Consider the following 14,729-nt stretch of genomic DNA (forward strand, 5'->3'; position numbering starts at 1 on the left):
CCTACCATATTTCACCTTATTCCTCCTTATTTGCTTTTTTCAAGTTGTCCTCTGCTAGCTTTGAAAGGTTTCCCATACTTCTGGCTTCTCATTACTCTTCACCGCATTGTGTGCCTCTGTTATTATACTGTTCCTGACTTCCCTTGTCAGCCACAACTTCCTCAATATCCCCTTTGCATGTTCCTTCTTCCTTGGGATATATAATGTAACTGTTTTGCTGCTTGCTGTCCCAACAGTTGGCCCTTTTGGAAAATACCACACACTGATCCAACCACTTACACTCCCATTTCCCCATTCTGACTGACCAATGAGGAAAGACTTGATCGACTGGGATTGCGCTCGCTGAAATTTAGAAGATTGAGGGGAATCTCATAAAAACAAACAAAATCCTGATCGGACTGGACATGCTACTTGCAATAAGACTGTTCCCAATGTTGAGGAAATCCAAGATTGAGGTCACGATCTAAGGATAAGGGATAAACCATTCAGGACTGAGATGGGGAAGAATTTCTTCACTCAGAGTTGTGAACCTATGGTATTCTCTCCAATAGGAAGCTGTTAGAGCCACTTCATCAGATATATTCAAGAGGGAGCTGGACATAGCCCTTGCAGCTAAAAGGATCCAAGGACACGAAGATAAAACGGGAATGGGATACGGAAATTGATTGATCATATTGAATGGTGGTGCAGGCTCAAAGGACCAGATGGCTTATTCCTGCACATATTTTCTATGTTTCCCCACCTGCACCTCAAGCATCATGGATCCTTCAACAATCATATTTATACAAACCGGTTGTCTTTGAGCCAGTTGAGGGTGTTTTGGATTTTTCTCTGAACCGGCGGCACCAATTTCTTTCCAGATTCCACCCAGCAGTAGGAGATTGTGACTTTCTGCCAAAGTTTGGGGTTGGCAGCAGCCCCATACCACAGATGACATACACGGGCCATCCTGTTTAAAAACAAAAGAAAGCTTCAGCAGATCACCTCAAACAACCACACAGGCTGAAGTACAGAATTTAAAGTCTGAGATGAGAGTGGACAGCTATGGCAAAACTATAAAGACTAGATCTAATCATGATACAAGCTCTTTTAAGACATGGCTAAACAATTCTATCTGAAAGTCTTCATCCTTAACAGTCTTTACAAAAGGGGAAACTATTTAACAAAAAATATCTGCATTGTCAGACTCTCCCATCTTGACACCCCTGCAGTTTGAAACAGCAGGTTACATTTCAGGTTACAGAGAAATCCTCTCTCTCACAATTTTTTTACCTGCAGAGAAATGGTACAGCCCCATTCGATGACACTACATAATGGAAGATATGAACCAAGACTTCAATTGGAAGCTGCTGGCCCCATCGGTCCAAGACTTCTGGCTTCTCAGGCTCCAGATCTGAATCAATTTGCTTATCCTGACCTGCCAAGCTCAAAGAGTTGGCTTCCTTCAACCCTGCATTGTTCAGGAGCCCCTTGTTTTTGTGGGAGCTGCGCTGTGTGTTTAACTTGCGGCTGCTTTTCTTCCCTGCTAGTTTTCTTGGCCTCCTCTGCATCCCATTTTCATTAGATATGATCAAGAGCATGTCGTTGTCAGTATCATGGATCGTGTAGTCCCTGGCGTTCCACTTCGCTGTTCGCCGCACTTTCCTCACTGGCTTAGAAGTCACTCGGACACATGACCGACCTCGGCTTTCAACACTCCCTTCCCGCTTCCGAGAAGGGGTAGGCCTGGAGGTGTGGGGAGTTGAAGAGCCTTCCATCACGGTATCCCCTCAGTCCTCCTCATGAAATTCTTCAGCTGGACGAGTTCTTATTCAGCGGTGAAGAGGAATGTCTCAGTGTCACTGGAACAAGAAAAAATGCAACGTTTCACTACAGTCACTATTACTAAATACAAAATAGTTTCACACACGGATGAAGGAAAAATGGTATGGAGGACTTGTGTTCAGACATTGGGATGTCTGGCTGCAGCTTTGCAGAACCTTGGTGAGACCACAGCTGAAGTACTGTATGCAATTCTGCTCTTCCTAAATGGGAGAATTTGTTGCCATTGAGGGCGTTTTGGAGGTTTATAAAGCTCGTACGCGGGACAGCAGGTGAGGAGAAGAATTTCTACTGGGCCTGTAGTCATCAGAGATCAGAGAGAGGAGAGGGGATCTGATTGAAACATACAGTATTAACAAGGCTAGAGAGACCAGATGCAAGGAGGATGCTTTCCCTGGTTGGGAAGACGATGAAAGATTTCCTCACCCAAAAGATAGTGAGTTCTCTACCACAGGTGGTTATGGAAGCCAAGCTACGGCAGCAGTCATGCCAAACAGACCAGCTAAATCAGCCCGTCGCGCCTCCCAGGGTAGAAACACAATCCCCTGCCCTTAATCTACCGGAACATGCCGCAGGGTAGAAACACAATTCCCAATTCTTAAATCTACAGGAACATGCCACAGGGTAGAGAAATCTGAACACATTGGTATACCCATCCCACAACATGGTGACAATGGACGATCTTATCGAAGAGATACTCGCAGAAATGCCAGGCCCTGCTCTTGCTCTTCTGGAGCAGCATCAGCAACTATTTATTGACCTGGATAACCAGGCCCCTCCCCCAGTAAAGCAGCCAGCCAACGAACCATGGGTCAAACTCTTGGTTGATGCCAAAGACGTGTTTGAAATTGACAGCGCCTCTGCGGTCTTCGCCACATGGAGGGGAGAAGCAGAAGACCCACTCGACATTGGCGATGTTGATATTGCCAAAGGCATTGAGGCCAGGGCCAGTCGCGTGGCTCTGGTTGCTCGTATGACAGACGGGAGGGCAGCACAGCTCCTCAGAGACTCCCAGAGGGAGAATTTGTTCTGAGAATCAAGTTCTGGCGTGAGCGAGCCAGAATACTAAAAACAGAACAAAGGCCTCCCACAGAGTACAGCACCCCACTGTAACGAACCCCTCACACACCATCAGCTCAGCTACCTCAACAGCAGAGGGGGCAGAGGCAAGACAACGAGAGCAGTGGAGCCCTTCACCTTGTGTTTAACCCTACCCACCGGTTGGCCAAGGAAATGCGATCAGAGATATCCAGACTCAGACTTACCACAGCTTCTTCAGTGGAAGTGGGTAAAACGAGTGGACCCCAGACTATACGGGCCAGTAGTTCATCCCCCATGTCATTATCTGGTATGAGGTCTGCACCGTGCCCAGGCCAATCCTGGAAACATTCTCTGGCTGGCTGGAGCAGCATGGGGGTTCAAGTCATCTGCTGCGGTGACCGAGGCCGACCACCGCTAATTGCTGGAGAGATGCCTCATGATTGGTTCTGGGAGCACGTTGACTACTACGAAGAGGTCGAAGTCAACCACAGGACAAAAAAGGACACCCTCAAGGCCCTGAAAAGAGCGATTCACCTACAGCCCGATAAGGTCCAGTACTGAGAAAGCCTCTCCCCAGCTGCCTCAGGTGGGACAGACTTGTGGAACGGTGGAGACCAGGCAATCTCATCCTCACCAGCCACCAAAAAGTCAGAGACAAGATACAGGAGCATTGCTTCAGAAACACAAGGAGCAATTTCCAGACACTCCAGCACCGCCCCCTCCTCTGTCACCCTAAGGACAGCCAGAAACAAACTATCCTGGTGACTATTCCTGGCACCAACAAAAGGGAAGAGCTTGTCCTGAATGACGTTATGGAAGTCACCATCGAGGATGCAGACGAGACGTTGCAAAGCAACAGCGATGACTGGCTCCCCGGTATGCGCTCACGGTCCACTTGTCCCAAGGCCTCACTATCCATGACCCACAGAAGGTCTGGATTATCGATGATTGCTCCATTGGAGGTAATCTCGCATACCTCACAGTCTCCAGGGTCGGAAATATGCACCAGCTCAAACGGGCGACCCATCCGCCAGTGGAGGGAACTGGTGGGCCAGTGCCCTACAGCATACACAGCAACCTAGTGAGCAGCAACTTCGTAAGGCCATTCAGAGGAAGCTGATAGGGTGTAAGAGCCAGGACCAGGCCAAAGGACTCCCGGGGTTCAACCTCAACGTTGACGATATTCTGCAGCTTAAGGCTAGCCAGCAGAACCGCTGTGCAGCATGCAACATCGAGATGCTCTGGGGCTAGCAACCCAAGGACATACAACAGTAAAGGGTACTGTAAGGACAATATGCGACTCACGTGCTTAAGACTGTAACCGAGAAAGAGGGGCAACTGTTCTCATGCACGCTTAAGCGGTACAAGCAGTAAGAACGCCATCCAGTGGCAGCTGGGTGGGGGGAGGTACCACAAGCAGCCCCTCCCAAGCCACGAGTGGGCCCACCCAGTAGATAGTGCAGTACAGGCTTGTCATGCTTGGTGACTGAGCGCCCCAGCCTGTACATCTGGAGAGACCAGACGGGGTCGGTCACCCTACGGCGACCCCCCTCAAGCTCGCCAGGCTGGTAGAGATAGCGAACACCCACACCAGAGGGGAGCTTTTGCTCCTGGAGACGACGGGGCGGCCGGCAACTACAGAGGAGGACCTCTGTGCGACAACCTTAGCATCGGAGGGATTTTTTACCAATCGGGTGAGTCCCCTTGTCGTTCAGAGCTTTACAATGGCAGGTAGCAGGCAACCCATTTGGTCAACCTCTGGCCCGCAGAGACCCTCATTTCCTGGGAATACTGGTGCCCAAACAACCTTTCGGCTAGGCTAAGTTGAAGGATACAATAGCCTGGTCTCGATGGACATCCACACAACCACACCTGACCGGGGCACCACGCTTTGCTAGAAACTGAGAAACAGCCCCCATGAATTCACGCCCGGGGTCTACCTGTAGCAGCTTAGGACATCGAAGGGGGCCCTGCTTGTACACCCTTTCGAGGGCACCCGCAACATCACTTGCCTCTTTTGTGGCCAGGGGCTCTGCCTCTTTGTAGCGGGTGACCATGTCCACCACCACGAGGGCATACTTATAGGTCTTGCAACTGCGGGGTAGGCAATCTTGTGGCAGATACAGGAGATCGGTCTGGTGGACCTCATTTGACACAGGTACATCAGATTTTGGTCGTGGAACGCACCTTGGGGCTGGTAAATATGTCTGCCAGATGGCCTGCTTTATCAAAAAAAGCCCAAGCCACATCTTCAGAGACTTTGGCAGCCACTGCCCGTTTCCTGATGGCTGAAATACCTTTCCAGTAGCCCTTGGGGCTATGGTATATCTGAGCCGGCTACTTTTCCATTACCAGGCTGATAAATATAATCCAGCAAAGTTATAAACCTCCAGCAGGCTTCCGCACAGTCCTCTGGCAGCCACCCAGTGGTTGCGCATAGGTTGGTTGGACCTGAAAGTACCCTAGCGGCAAACTGAGTAGCTGCCAATGGGTCGTGGTGCTATAGATCAAGACACTTCTGGGCCATGTCAATCATCATTTGTGATAGAAAGCCCAGAATTTTGTGCCTCCAGGCCGTTGTGCTCACCTCAAGCATTGCGTAGTAGAGTTCTTTGACAAGCTCCATGGCATTCGAGGCATACGTATATGCATACGCGCAAAAGTATGGCGCAAAAATATTGTTGTACAACATGCTACAGGATCGTGTAGCGAGCCTACTTGGCAAGTTTGTAAGCGACAAGGCCCATCGCGGCTACCCCCAGGATAACAAAGGTGATCGCGCAGTCCTTCTGACGGCGCATAATGGTCTGAAAGCCGTGGCTCGTGGCCAAGAAGGTCAAGGTTTTTGATTTCCTGCGGAAATGCCAGGGAATACTCCCGGATCGCAGTGTCAACGTCCCAGAAGGTTTGCGCAGCGTGACCTTGCCGGCAGAGCTCCTTGTTAATCCAATTGAGGCACTCGGTTCGTTTTCAAGACCATTCGGCCTGTGCGGCTTGTAATTGCTCTACAGCTTTATCATGTCGCTCACGCTCTGCATCAGCCTCTGAGCTTCGCAACATCGAGAAGACACTGCCTCCGCCAAAGGCTACCACATTCACAACAGCCCCCTCCAAAACGAGCAGCTCTATCGAGGCCATCACTTCATGATAGCTGCTGGTCTGATGCCCTGTTTAATTAGCATGTCCTTCGTTGCCGTGGCCAGAGCCACATCGACAGTCGAGCTTGGCGGGCTGGTCGCCAACTACCATCTTGCTCATCACCAGGCCGGAGACAACAGTGCTGTGGTACAGCGCATTGACTAGCATTTTTCCATCAAAGATATATTTCGTTTGTTCCTGATGTACCGTCACAATAACTTATTGCATGCAGAAAGGGTCCACTTTATAGGAGGGGTTAAGTGATGACTCTAATTGCGCAGTGATGGTGGGCTGTTTAGCAGCTGACAGCACATCAGGTACAGGTGAGGGGCAGGATGTGATTGACAGCAGTGCCCACAACCTGCTGTACGCTGCTGGCCTCGTCGAGACATTGCACGCATAAACCACAGTACTCCTGCCAACCCAAGACCCCCAATGATTAGCATTCGGCTTCAGTGCGCCGAATCTCAGTTAGCAGAGCTGTGAGAGGCTAACACCGAGAGTGTTCTGGGATCTTGTGGTTCTGGTGCATCACCAGTTCTCTTGAACGACACAGTGGTGGCAGTGGCAGCAAAGCTGACAGTCTGCACTGCCGAACATGGGATAGAGGCCTTAGCCTCTTAGCTCAGCCAGGAGGTCTTCTTGCTTGGCCTTCAGTGGGGGGACTGGGGGGCTGGTGGTGGTGGAGCGTAGTCCACAATGAGCTACAGTTCGCAGCCTGGCAACAGGGCCCAAAGAAAACAGCTACCTCCTAAAGCAATCAGCCGCCTGGAGGCTCTGTTGTTTCCTGGCTTCGCACCCTTCTTGCAAAAACGGCTGGGTGGCTGGCAGAAAACTTGTGGGCCATGGACCTCACAGTCAGAGGACTTCTCCTGGTTGCTGTTCACCAGCGAATGAGCGACTGGCTGTGTGGAGGGATCCGACGTTCCGTTGCATTAATGAAGAATGTTCAAAAAAAGCACAAGTAGGCCATCGGCGACCCACAACCCCACCCCCCAGTATAAAGGGCATTTTTTCGTCTTCATGTTTCTCAGAGGCCGATCTCACAGCGGGGGTGGGGGGGGGGGGAGGGGGTGCCAGCATCCTGTGGCTTCACCAGACCCATTTTTTCTGTCATTCCGCCCAACCCCATTGGTCGCACCCCCATGGACAGTACCTCTTGTGGTAGTGGCTTCACTAGACCAGTTTCTCCCGTCGTGTGGCTTGGCGGGGCCTCTAGAACATTGGCATTCGCATTCACACCGAGACGTTGGCCTTCAGATGCAATAATGATCTCGTTGTTGTACCCTGCCACTTGACTAATATGCAGCAGCGTGTCGCCTGGGGCCACGGACAGGCCGAATCCAAAGACAAAGTCAAAGTTGGAGCCGGAATACTGCAACACATCTTGATAGTGCTTGATAGCTGAATAGAGGTCCACTGGGGAGGAGATGGCATCCTCCAGGTTGGCCAAGAACTGCTTCTGGGCATCGAACACTGTCCTGGCACCAAGAACGCGTGTTCTTTCTGACCTTGTGCCCCCAGAACCGCCCACACATAGGTTCTGATACAGTCGTCCAGGCGCCCAACCCCGGCCGAATGAATCTTTGTAAAATTTCAAGGACGGTGCTCCAGGCACTACCCGCGTTCGAAGAATCCTACTTGATGAAGTCTACATGCAGGCCCTCGTTTGTTGTCTGTTTTATGAAAGACATGCGGGCCAGGCCGTACACCCCATCACCCACGGGCTGATATCCACTGTTGGTCCAGTAGTTGTACACCCATCCCAGACCATGGTTTTGACCCTTAATGCGCCAATCAGCATGTAGGGACACTCCAAACTCGCTACAAATTCGCTCATATGAGCTCTGATGGATTGTATGGATTGTTGAAGGCCTCCCAGGCCCAATCCGCGGGCAGTGGAGCCTGTATTTCAACCAAGATTCTGTGAACCTGGTAGTACACATGAAAGTAATGCAGGGCCTGCATCAGAGGGTCGGCCGCAGCGAGATGGTCCTATGTTGACACACCACTGCCTGTCGTTGCACAACACATGGTGAAATTCACTTGGTTCTGCCAGAACTGCACAGGGTTGGTGTTCCATGCCTGTACTAGCTGGTCAGATGCAACGTTAGGCAGCCCATACTTTTGAAATAGATTGGGCACCTCTGATTTGAAGGCCCCCATGCCAGACGCCTGGAGCTGAATGCTAGGTTGGGTTAGTTGTGTGACCTCCAACGTGGGGATGAAGACACCACCCATCTGGTATTGCGAATCCCTGTTAAAGCTAAACGCCTGTGTTTCCATTACAGCGAAGCTATAGCTATCCGCAACTATGTTCCACACACTAACAGGCTGCGGGCCTCCAGTAATAGACTGACAACCGGGTGGGGACGAGAGAGACTCACGGTTGGTGTGTTGCCTCCCAGGTGCCAGGGTGCGTAATGTCTCTGATCGTGTTTTTGGGATCCTTAAGGGGAAGCGGGAGCAGCCCCAAGTCGTGGTCCACATAGGCACCAACGACATAGGTAGGAAGAGAGATGGGGATTTAAGGCAGAAATTCAGGGAGTTAGGCTGGAAGCTGAGAGCTAGGATGAACAGAGTTGTTCTCTCTGGTTTGCTGCCCGTGCCACGTGCTAGTGAGGCGAGGAATACGGAGAGAGAGTTGAACACGTGGCGACAGGGATGGTGCAGGAGGGTGGGTTTTGGATTCTTGGATAATTGGGGCTCTTTCTGGGGTAGGTGGGACCTCGACAAGCAAGATGGTCTTCACCTGAACCAGAGGGGTACCGATATCCTGGGGGGGAAATTTGCTAAGGCTATTCAGGTGGGTTTAAACTAATTCAGCAAGGGGATGGGCACCAAAATTGTAGTTCAACTATAGAAAAGGTTGAGAGTAGGGTGGTCCGAAATAAAGTTTCAGGGAAGCAAGATGGCACCGGCAAGCAAGAAGGTGGTTTGAAGTGTGTCTACTTCAATGCCAGGAGCGACCGGAATAAGGTGGGTGAGCTTGCAGCATGGGTTGGCACCTGGGACGGTGATGTTGTGGCCATTTCGGAGACATGGATAGAGCAGGGACAGGAATAGTTGTTGCAGGTTCTGGGATTTAGATGTTTCAGTAAGAACAGAGAAGATGGTGAAGGGGCGGAGGTGTGGCATTATTGGTCAAGAACAGTATTACAGTTGCAGAAAGGATGTTTGGGGATTTGTCAACTGAGGCAGTATGGGCTGGGGTTGGAAACAGGAAAGGAGAGGTCACCCTGTCGGGAGTTTTCTAGAGGCCTCCGAATAGTTCCAGAGATGTAGAGGAAAGGAATAGCAAAGATGATTCTTGAAAAGTTTTGGAAAAGTGTGCACGCAGTAGGGTTGTTGTAATGGGTGACTTTAACTTTCCTAATATTGATTGGAACCTCCTTCGAGCAGAAGATTTGAATGGAACTGTTTTTGTAAGGTGTGTTCAGGAGGGTTTCCTAACGCAGTACGTTGACAGGCCGACGAGGGGAGAGGCCATTCTAGACTTGGTACTCGGAAACGAGCCGGGGCAGGTATCAGATCTTGTGGTGGGAGAGCATTTTGGTGATAGTGACCATAACTGCCTCACATTCTACATAGCTATGGAGAAGGAGAGGATTAGGCAGAATGGGAGGATATTTAATTGGGGAAGAGGAAACTATGATGCGATTAGACATGAGTTAGGAAGCATGGACTGGGAGCAGTTGTTCCATGGTAAGGGAACTATAGACATGTGGAGACGGTTTAAGGAACAGTTGTTGGGAGTGATGAGTAAATATGTCCCTCTGAGACAGGCAAGAAGGGGTAAGATTAAGGAACCTTGGATGACGAGAGCGGTGGAGCTTCTAGTGAAAAGGAAGAAGGTAGCTTACATAAGGTGGAGGAAGCTAGGGTCAAGTTCAGCTAGAGAGGATTACATGCAGGCAAGGAAGGAGCTCAAAAATGGTCTGAGGAGAGCCAGGAGGGGGCACGAGAAAGGCTTGGCAGAAGGAATCCGGGAAAACACAAAGGCATTTTACACTTACGTGAGGAATAAGGGAATGGTCAAAGAAAGAGTAGGGCCGATCAGGGATAGCATAGGGAACTTGTGTGTGGAGCCTGAGGAGGTAGGGGAAGCCCTAAATGAGTTTTTTGCTTCTGTCTTTACGAAAGAAACCAACTTTGTAGTGAATGAAACCTTTGAAGAGCAGGTATGCATGCTGGAATGGATAGAGATAGACGAAGCTGATGTGCTGAAAATTTTGTCAAACATTAAGATTGACAAGTCGCCAGGCCCAGACCAGATTTGTCCTCGGCTGCTTTGGGAAGCGAGAAATGCAATTGCTTCGCCACTTGCGAAGATCTTTGCATCCTCGCTCTCCACTGGAGTCGTACCTGAGGACTGGAGAGAAGCAAATGTAATTCCTCTCTTCAAGAAAGGAAATAGGGAAATCCCCGGCAATTATAGACCGGTAAGTCTCACGTCTGTCGTCTGCAAGGTGTTAGAAAGGATTCTGAGGGATAAGATTTATGACCATCTGGAAGAGCATGGCTTGATCAAATACAGTCAACACGGCTTTGTGAGGGGTAGGTCATGCCTCACAAACCTTATCGAGTTTTTTGAGGATGTGACTAGAAAAGTTGATGAGGGTCGAGCTGTGGATGTGGTGTATATGGACTTCAGTAAGGCATTTGATAAGGTTCCCCATGGTAGGCTCATTCACAAGGTCAGGAGGAATGGAATACAGGGGATCTTAGCTGCTTGGATACAGAATTGGCTGGCCAACAGAAGACAGCGAGTGGTAGTAGAAGGAAAATATTCTGCCTGGAAGTCAGTGGTGAGTGGAGTTCCACAGGGCTCTGTCCTTGGGCCTCTACTCTTTGTAATTTTTATTAATGACTTGGACGAGGGAATTGAAGGATGGGTCAGCAAGTTTGCAGACGACACAAAGGTCGGAGGTGTCGTTGACAGTGTAGAGGGCTGTTGTAGGCTGCAGCGGGACATTGACAGGATGCAGAGATGGGCTGAGAGGTGGCAGATGGAGTTCAACCTGGATAAATGCGAGGTGATGCATTTTGGAAGGTCGAATTTGAAAGCTGAGTACAGGATTAAGGATAGGATTCTTGGCAGCGTGGAGGAACAGAGGGATCTTGGTGTGCAGATACATAGATCCCTTAAAATGGCCACCCAAGTGGACAGGGTTGTTAAGAAAGCATATGGTGTTTTGGCTTTCATTAACAGGGGGATTGAGTTTAAGAGTCGTGAGATCTTGTTGCAGCTCTATAAAACTTTGGTTAGACCGCACTTGGAATACTGCGTCCAGTTCTGGGCGCCCTATTATAGGAAAGATGTGGATGCTTTGGAGAGGGTTCAGAGGAGGTTTACCAGGATGCTGCCTGGACTGGAGGGCTTATCTTATGAAGAGAGGTTGACTGAGCTCGGTCTCTTTTCATTGGAGAAAAGGAGGAGGAGAGGGGACCTAATTGAGGTATACAAGATAATGACAGGCATAGATAGAGTTGATAGCCAGAGACTATTTCCCAGGGCAGAAATGGCTAGCACGAGGGGTCATAGTTTTAAGCTGGTTGGTGGAAAGTATAGAGGGGATGTCAGAGGCAGGTTCTTTACGCAGAGAGTTGTGAGAGCATGGAATGCATTGCCAGCAGCAGTTGTGGAAGCAAGGTCATTGGGGTCATTTAAGAGACTGCTGGACATGTATATGGTCACAGAAATTTGAGGGTGCATACATGAGGATCAATGGTCGGCACAACATTGTGGGCTGAAGGGCCTGTTCTGTGCTGTACTGTTCTATGTTCTATGTTCTATGTTCTAAAGGAGTGAGAGAGACAGGGTAGTTGTCATGGGGGACTTCAACTTTCCAAATATTGACTGGGAACACTATAGTTCGAGTACTATAGATGGGTCAGTTTTTGTCCAGTGTGTGCAGGAGGGCTTCCTGACACAGTTATGTAGATAGGCCAACAAGGGACGAAGCCACATTAGATTTGGTACTGGGTAACGAGCCTTGCCAGCTGTTAGATTTGGAAGTAGGTGAGCACTTTGGTGATAGCGATCACAGTTCTGTTATGTTTACTTTAGTGATGGAAAGGGATAGGTGTGTACCACTGGGCAAGAGTTATAGCTGGGGGAAAGGCAATTACGATGACATTAGGCAAGATTTAGGGAGCATAGGATGAGGAACGAAACTGCAGGGGATGGGCACATTAGAAATGTGGAGCTTATTCAAGGAAAAGTTCCTGTGTGTCCTAGATAAGTATGTACCTGTCAGGCAGGGAGGAAGCTGTACAGTGCGGGAGCCGTGGTTTACAAAGGAGGTGGAATCTCTGGTCAAGAGGAAGAAGAAGGCTTATGTTAGGATGAGATGTGAAGGCTCAGTTAGGGCACTTGAGATCTACGAGATAGCCAGGAAAGACCTAAAAAGAGAGAGAGCTCAGAAGAGCCAGGAGGAGACATGAGAAGTTGTTGGCGGATAGGATCAGGGTAAACCCTAAGGCTTTCTATAGGTATTTAAAGAATAAATGAATGACGCAAGTAAGATTAGGCCAAATCAAGGATAGTAGTGGTAAGTTGTGTGTGGAGTCAGATGAGATAGGGGAAGCGCTAAATGAATATTTTTCAACAGTATTCACTCTAGAAAACGACAATGTTGTCGAGGAGAATACTGAGATACAGGCTACTATACTAGGTGGGATTGAGGTTCACAAGGAAGAGGTATTAGAAATCCTTCAGAGGGTGAAGATAGATAAGTCCCCTGGGCCGGATGGGATTTATCCTCGGATCCTCTGGGAAGCCAGGGAAGAGATTGCTGAGCCTTTGGCATTGATCTTTAACTCGTCATTGTCTACAGGAATAGTGCCAGACGACTGGAGGATAGCAAATGTGGTTCCCCTGTTCAAGAAGGGGAGTACAGACAACCCTGGTACTTATAGACCAGTGAGCCTTACCTCAGTTGTTGGTAAAGTGTTGGAAAAGGTTATAAGGGATAGGATTTATAATCATCTAGGAAAGAATAAATTGATTAGGGATAGTCAGCACGGTTTTGTGAAGGGAAGGTTGTGCCTCACAAACCTTATTGAGTTCTTTGAGAAGGTGACCAAACAGGTAGATGAGAGTAAACCGGTTGATGTGGTGTATCTGGATTTCAGCAAGGTGTTCGATAAGGTTCCCCACAATAGGCTATTGTACAAAATGCAGAGGAATGGAATTGTGGGAGATATAGCATTTGGATCGGAAATTGGCTTGCTGAAAGAAGACAGAGGGTGATAGTTGATGGGAAATGTTCATCCTGGAGACCAGTTACTAGTGGTGTACCGCAAGGGTCGGTGTTGGGTCCACTGCTGTATGTCATTTTTATAAATGACCTGGATGAGGGCGTAGAAGGATGGGTTAGTAAATTTGCAGACGACACCAAGTTCAGTGGAGTTGTGGATAGTGACGAAGGATGCTGTAGGTTGCAGAGAGACATAGATAAGCTGCAGAGCTGGGCTGAGAGGTGGCAAATGGAGTTTAATACAGACAAGTGTGAGGTGATGCACTTTGGTAGGAGTTACCAGAAGGCAAAGTACAGGGCTAATGGTAAGATTCTTAGTAGTGTAGATGAGCAGAGAGATCTCGGTGTTCATGTACACAGATCCTTGAAAGTTGCCACCCAGGTTGACAGGGCCATTAAGAAGGCACACAGTGTTTTAGCTTTCATTAATAGAGGGATCGAGTTCCGGAACCAAGAGGTTATGGTGAAGCTGTACAAAACTCTGGTGCGGCCACACTTGGAGTATTGTGTACAGTTCTGGTCACCGCATTATAACAAAGATGTGGAAGCTTTGGAAAGGGTGCAGAGGAGATTTACTAGGATGTTGCCTGGTATGGAGGGAAGGTCTTACGAGGAAAGGCTGAGGGACTTGAGGCTGTTTTCATTAGCGAGAAGAAGGTTGAGAGGTGACTTAATTGAGACTTATAAAATAATCAGAGGGTTAGATAGGGTGGATAGGGAGACCCTGTTTCCTAGGATGGTGACGGTGAGCACGATGGGGCATAGCTTTAAATTGAGAGGTGAAAGATATAGGACAGATGTCAGAGGTAGTTTCTTTACTCAGAGAGTGGTAAGGGAATGGAACGCTTTGCCTGCAACGGTAGTAGATTCGCCAATTTTAGGTACATTTAAGTTGTCATTGGGCAAGCATATGGTGGTACTTGGAATAGTGTAGGTTAGATGGGCTTGAGATCGGTATGACAGGTCGGCACAACATCGAGGGCTGAAGGGCCTGTACTGTGCTGTAATGTTCTATGTTCTATGTTCATGCAATCTGCAAGTTGGCCTCTGCTTCATTACCTACTCAGTGGGTTGGTACAATGTTGGGACGCAGGAGATGCTCTCGTGGCGATGCATTGACAGCTTCGAGCACACCACTGATATTCCCTCAGGTCTTTGTTGCTTCACACAGTTGAAAGACTTCATTGAAAACTTGGGGATCAATCTTGCCTTAAGCGCGAGTGAGGTCAATGGTCTGATAACTCTTACCGTCCAGGCTGGCCAGGAAGTCAAGCTCTTGGATGGGCTGCTCACCCTACCTGGGCTAGACGACGGTGCAGGGGGCCAATGGCTCGATGAAGATCCAGCCCTACACTTTGTTATCTCGGATTCTCCAGCATCTGCAGTTCCCATTATCTCTGACTTATGAGGGCGATCGCCCTGTAAACTTCGAGGGTACAAAAACAGTTAATGTGTGCCTCGATCAGA

The 14,729-nt window shown here is 49.1% G+C and overlaps 1 protein-coding gene across 1 annotated transcript in view; it reads right to left on the reverse strand.

The window, feature by feature from the left end:
* fbxl6 (F-box and leucine-rich repeat protein 6) overlaps positions 1-14,729 on the reverse strand; it is a 50,547-nt gene that overhangs the window by 33,248 nt on the left and 2,570 nt on the right. Inside the window, exons 2-3 of the mRNA XM_048562720.2 lie at positions 1,273-1,841; positions 791-949 (exon numbers count right to left, since the gene is read on the reverse strand). Coding sequence (XP_048418677.1) covers positions 791-949; positions 1,273-1,757 — 644 coding nt within the window. The 5' untranslated portion in view covers positions 1,758-1,841. The remainder of the gene's footprint in view (positions 1-790; positions 950-1,272; positions 1,842-14,729) is intronic.

This window comes from Stegostoma tigrinum, chromosome 2 (assembly GCF_030684315.1).
Source record: "Stegostoma tigrinum isolate sSteTig4 chromosome 2, sSteTig4.hap1, whole genome shotgun sequence".
In the NCBI taxonomy this organism is placed as follows: Eukaryota; Metazoa; Chordata; class Chondrichthyes; order Orectolobiformes; family Stegostomatidae; genus Stegostoma; species Stegostoma tigrinum.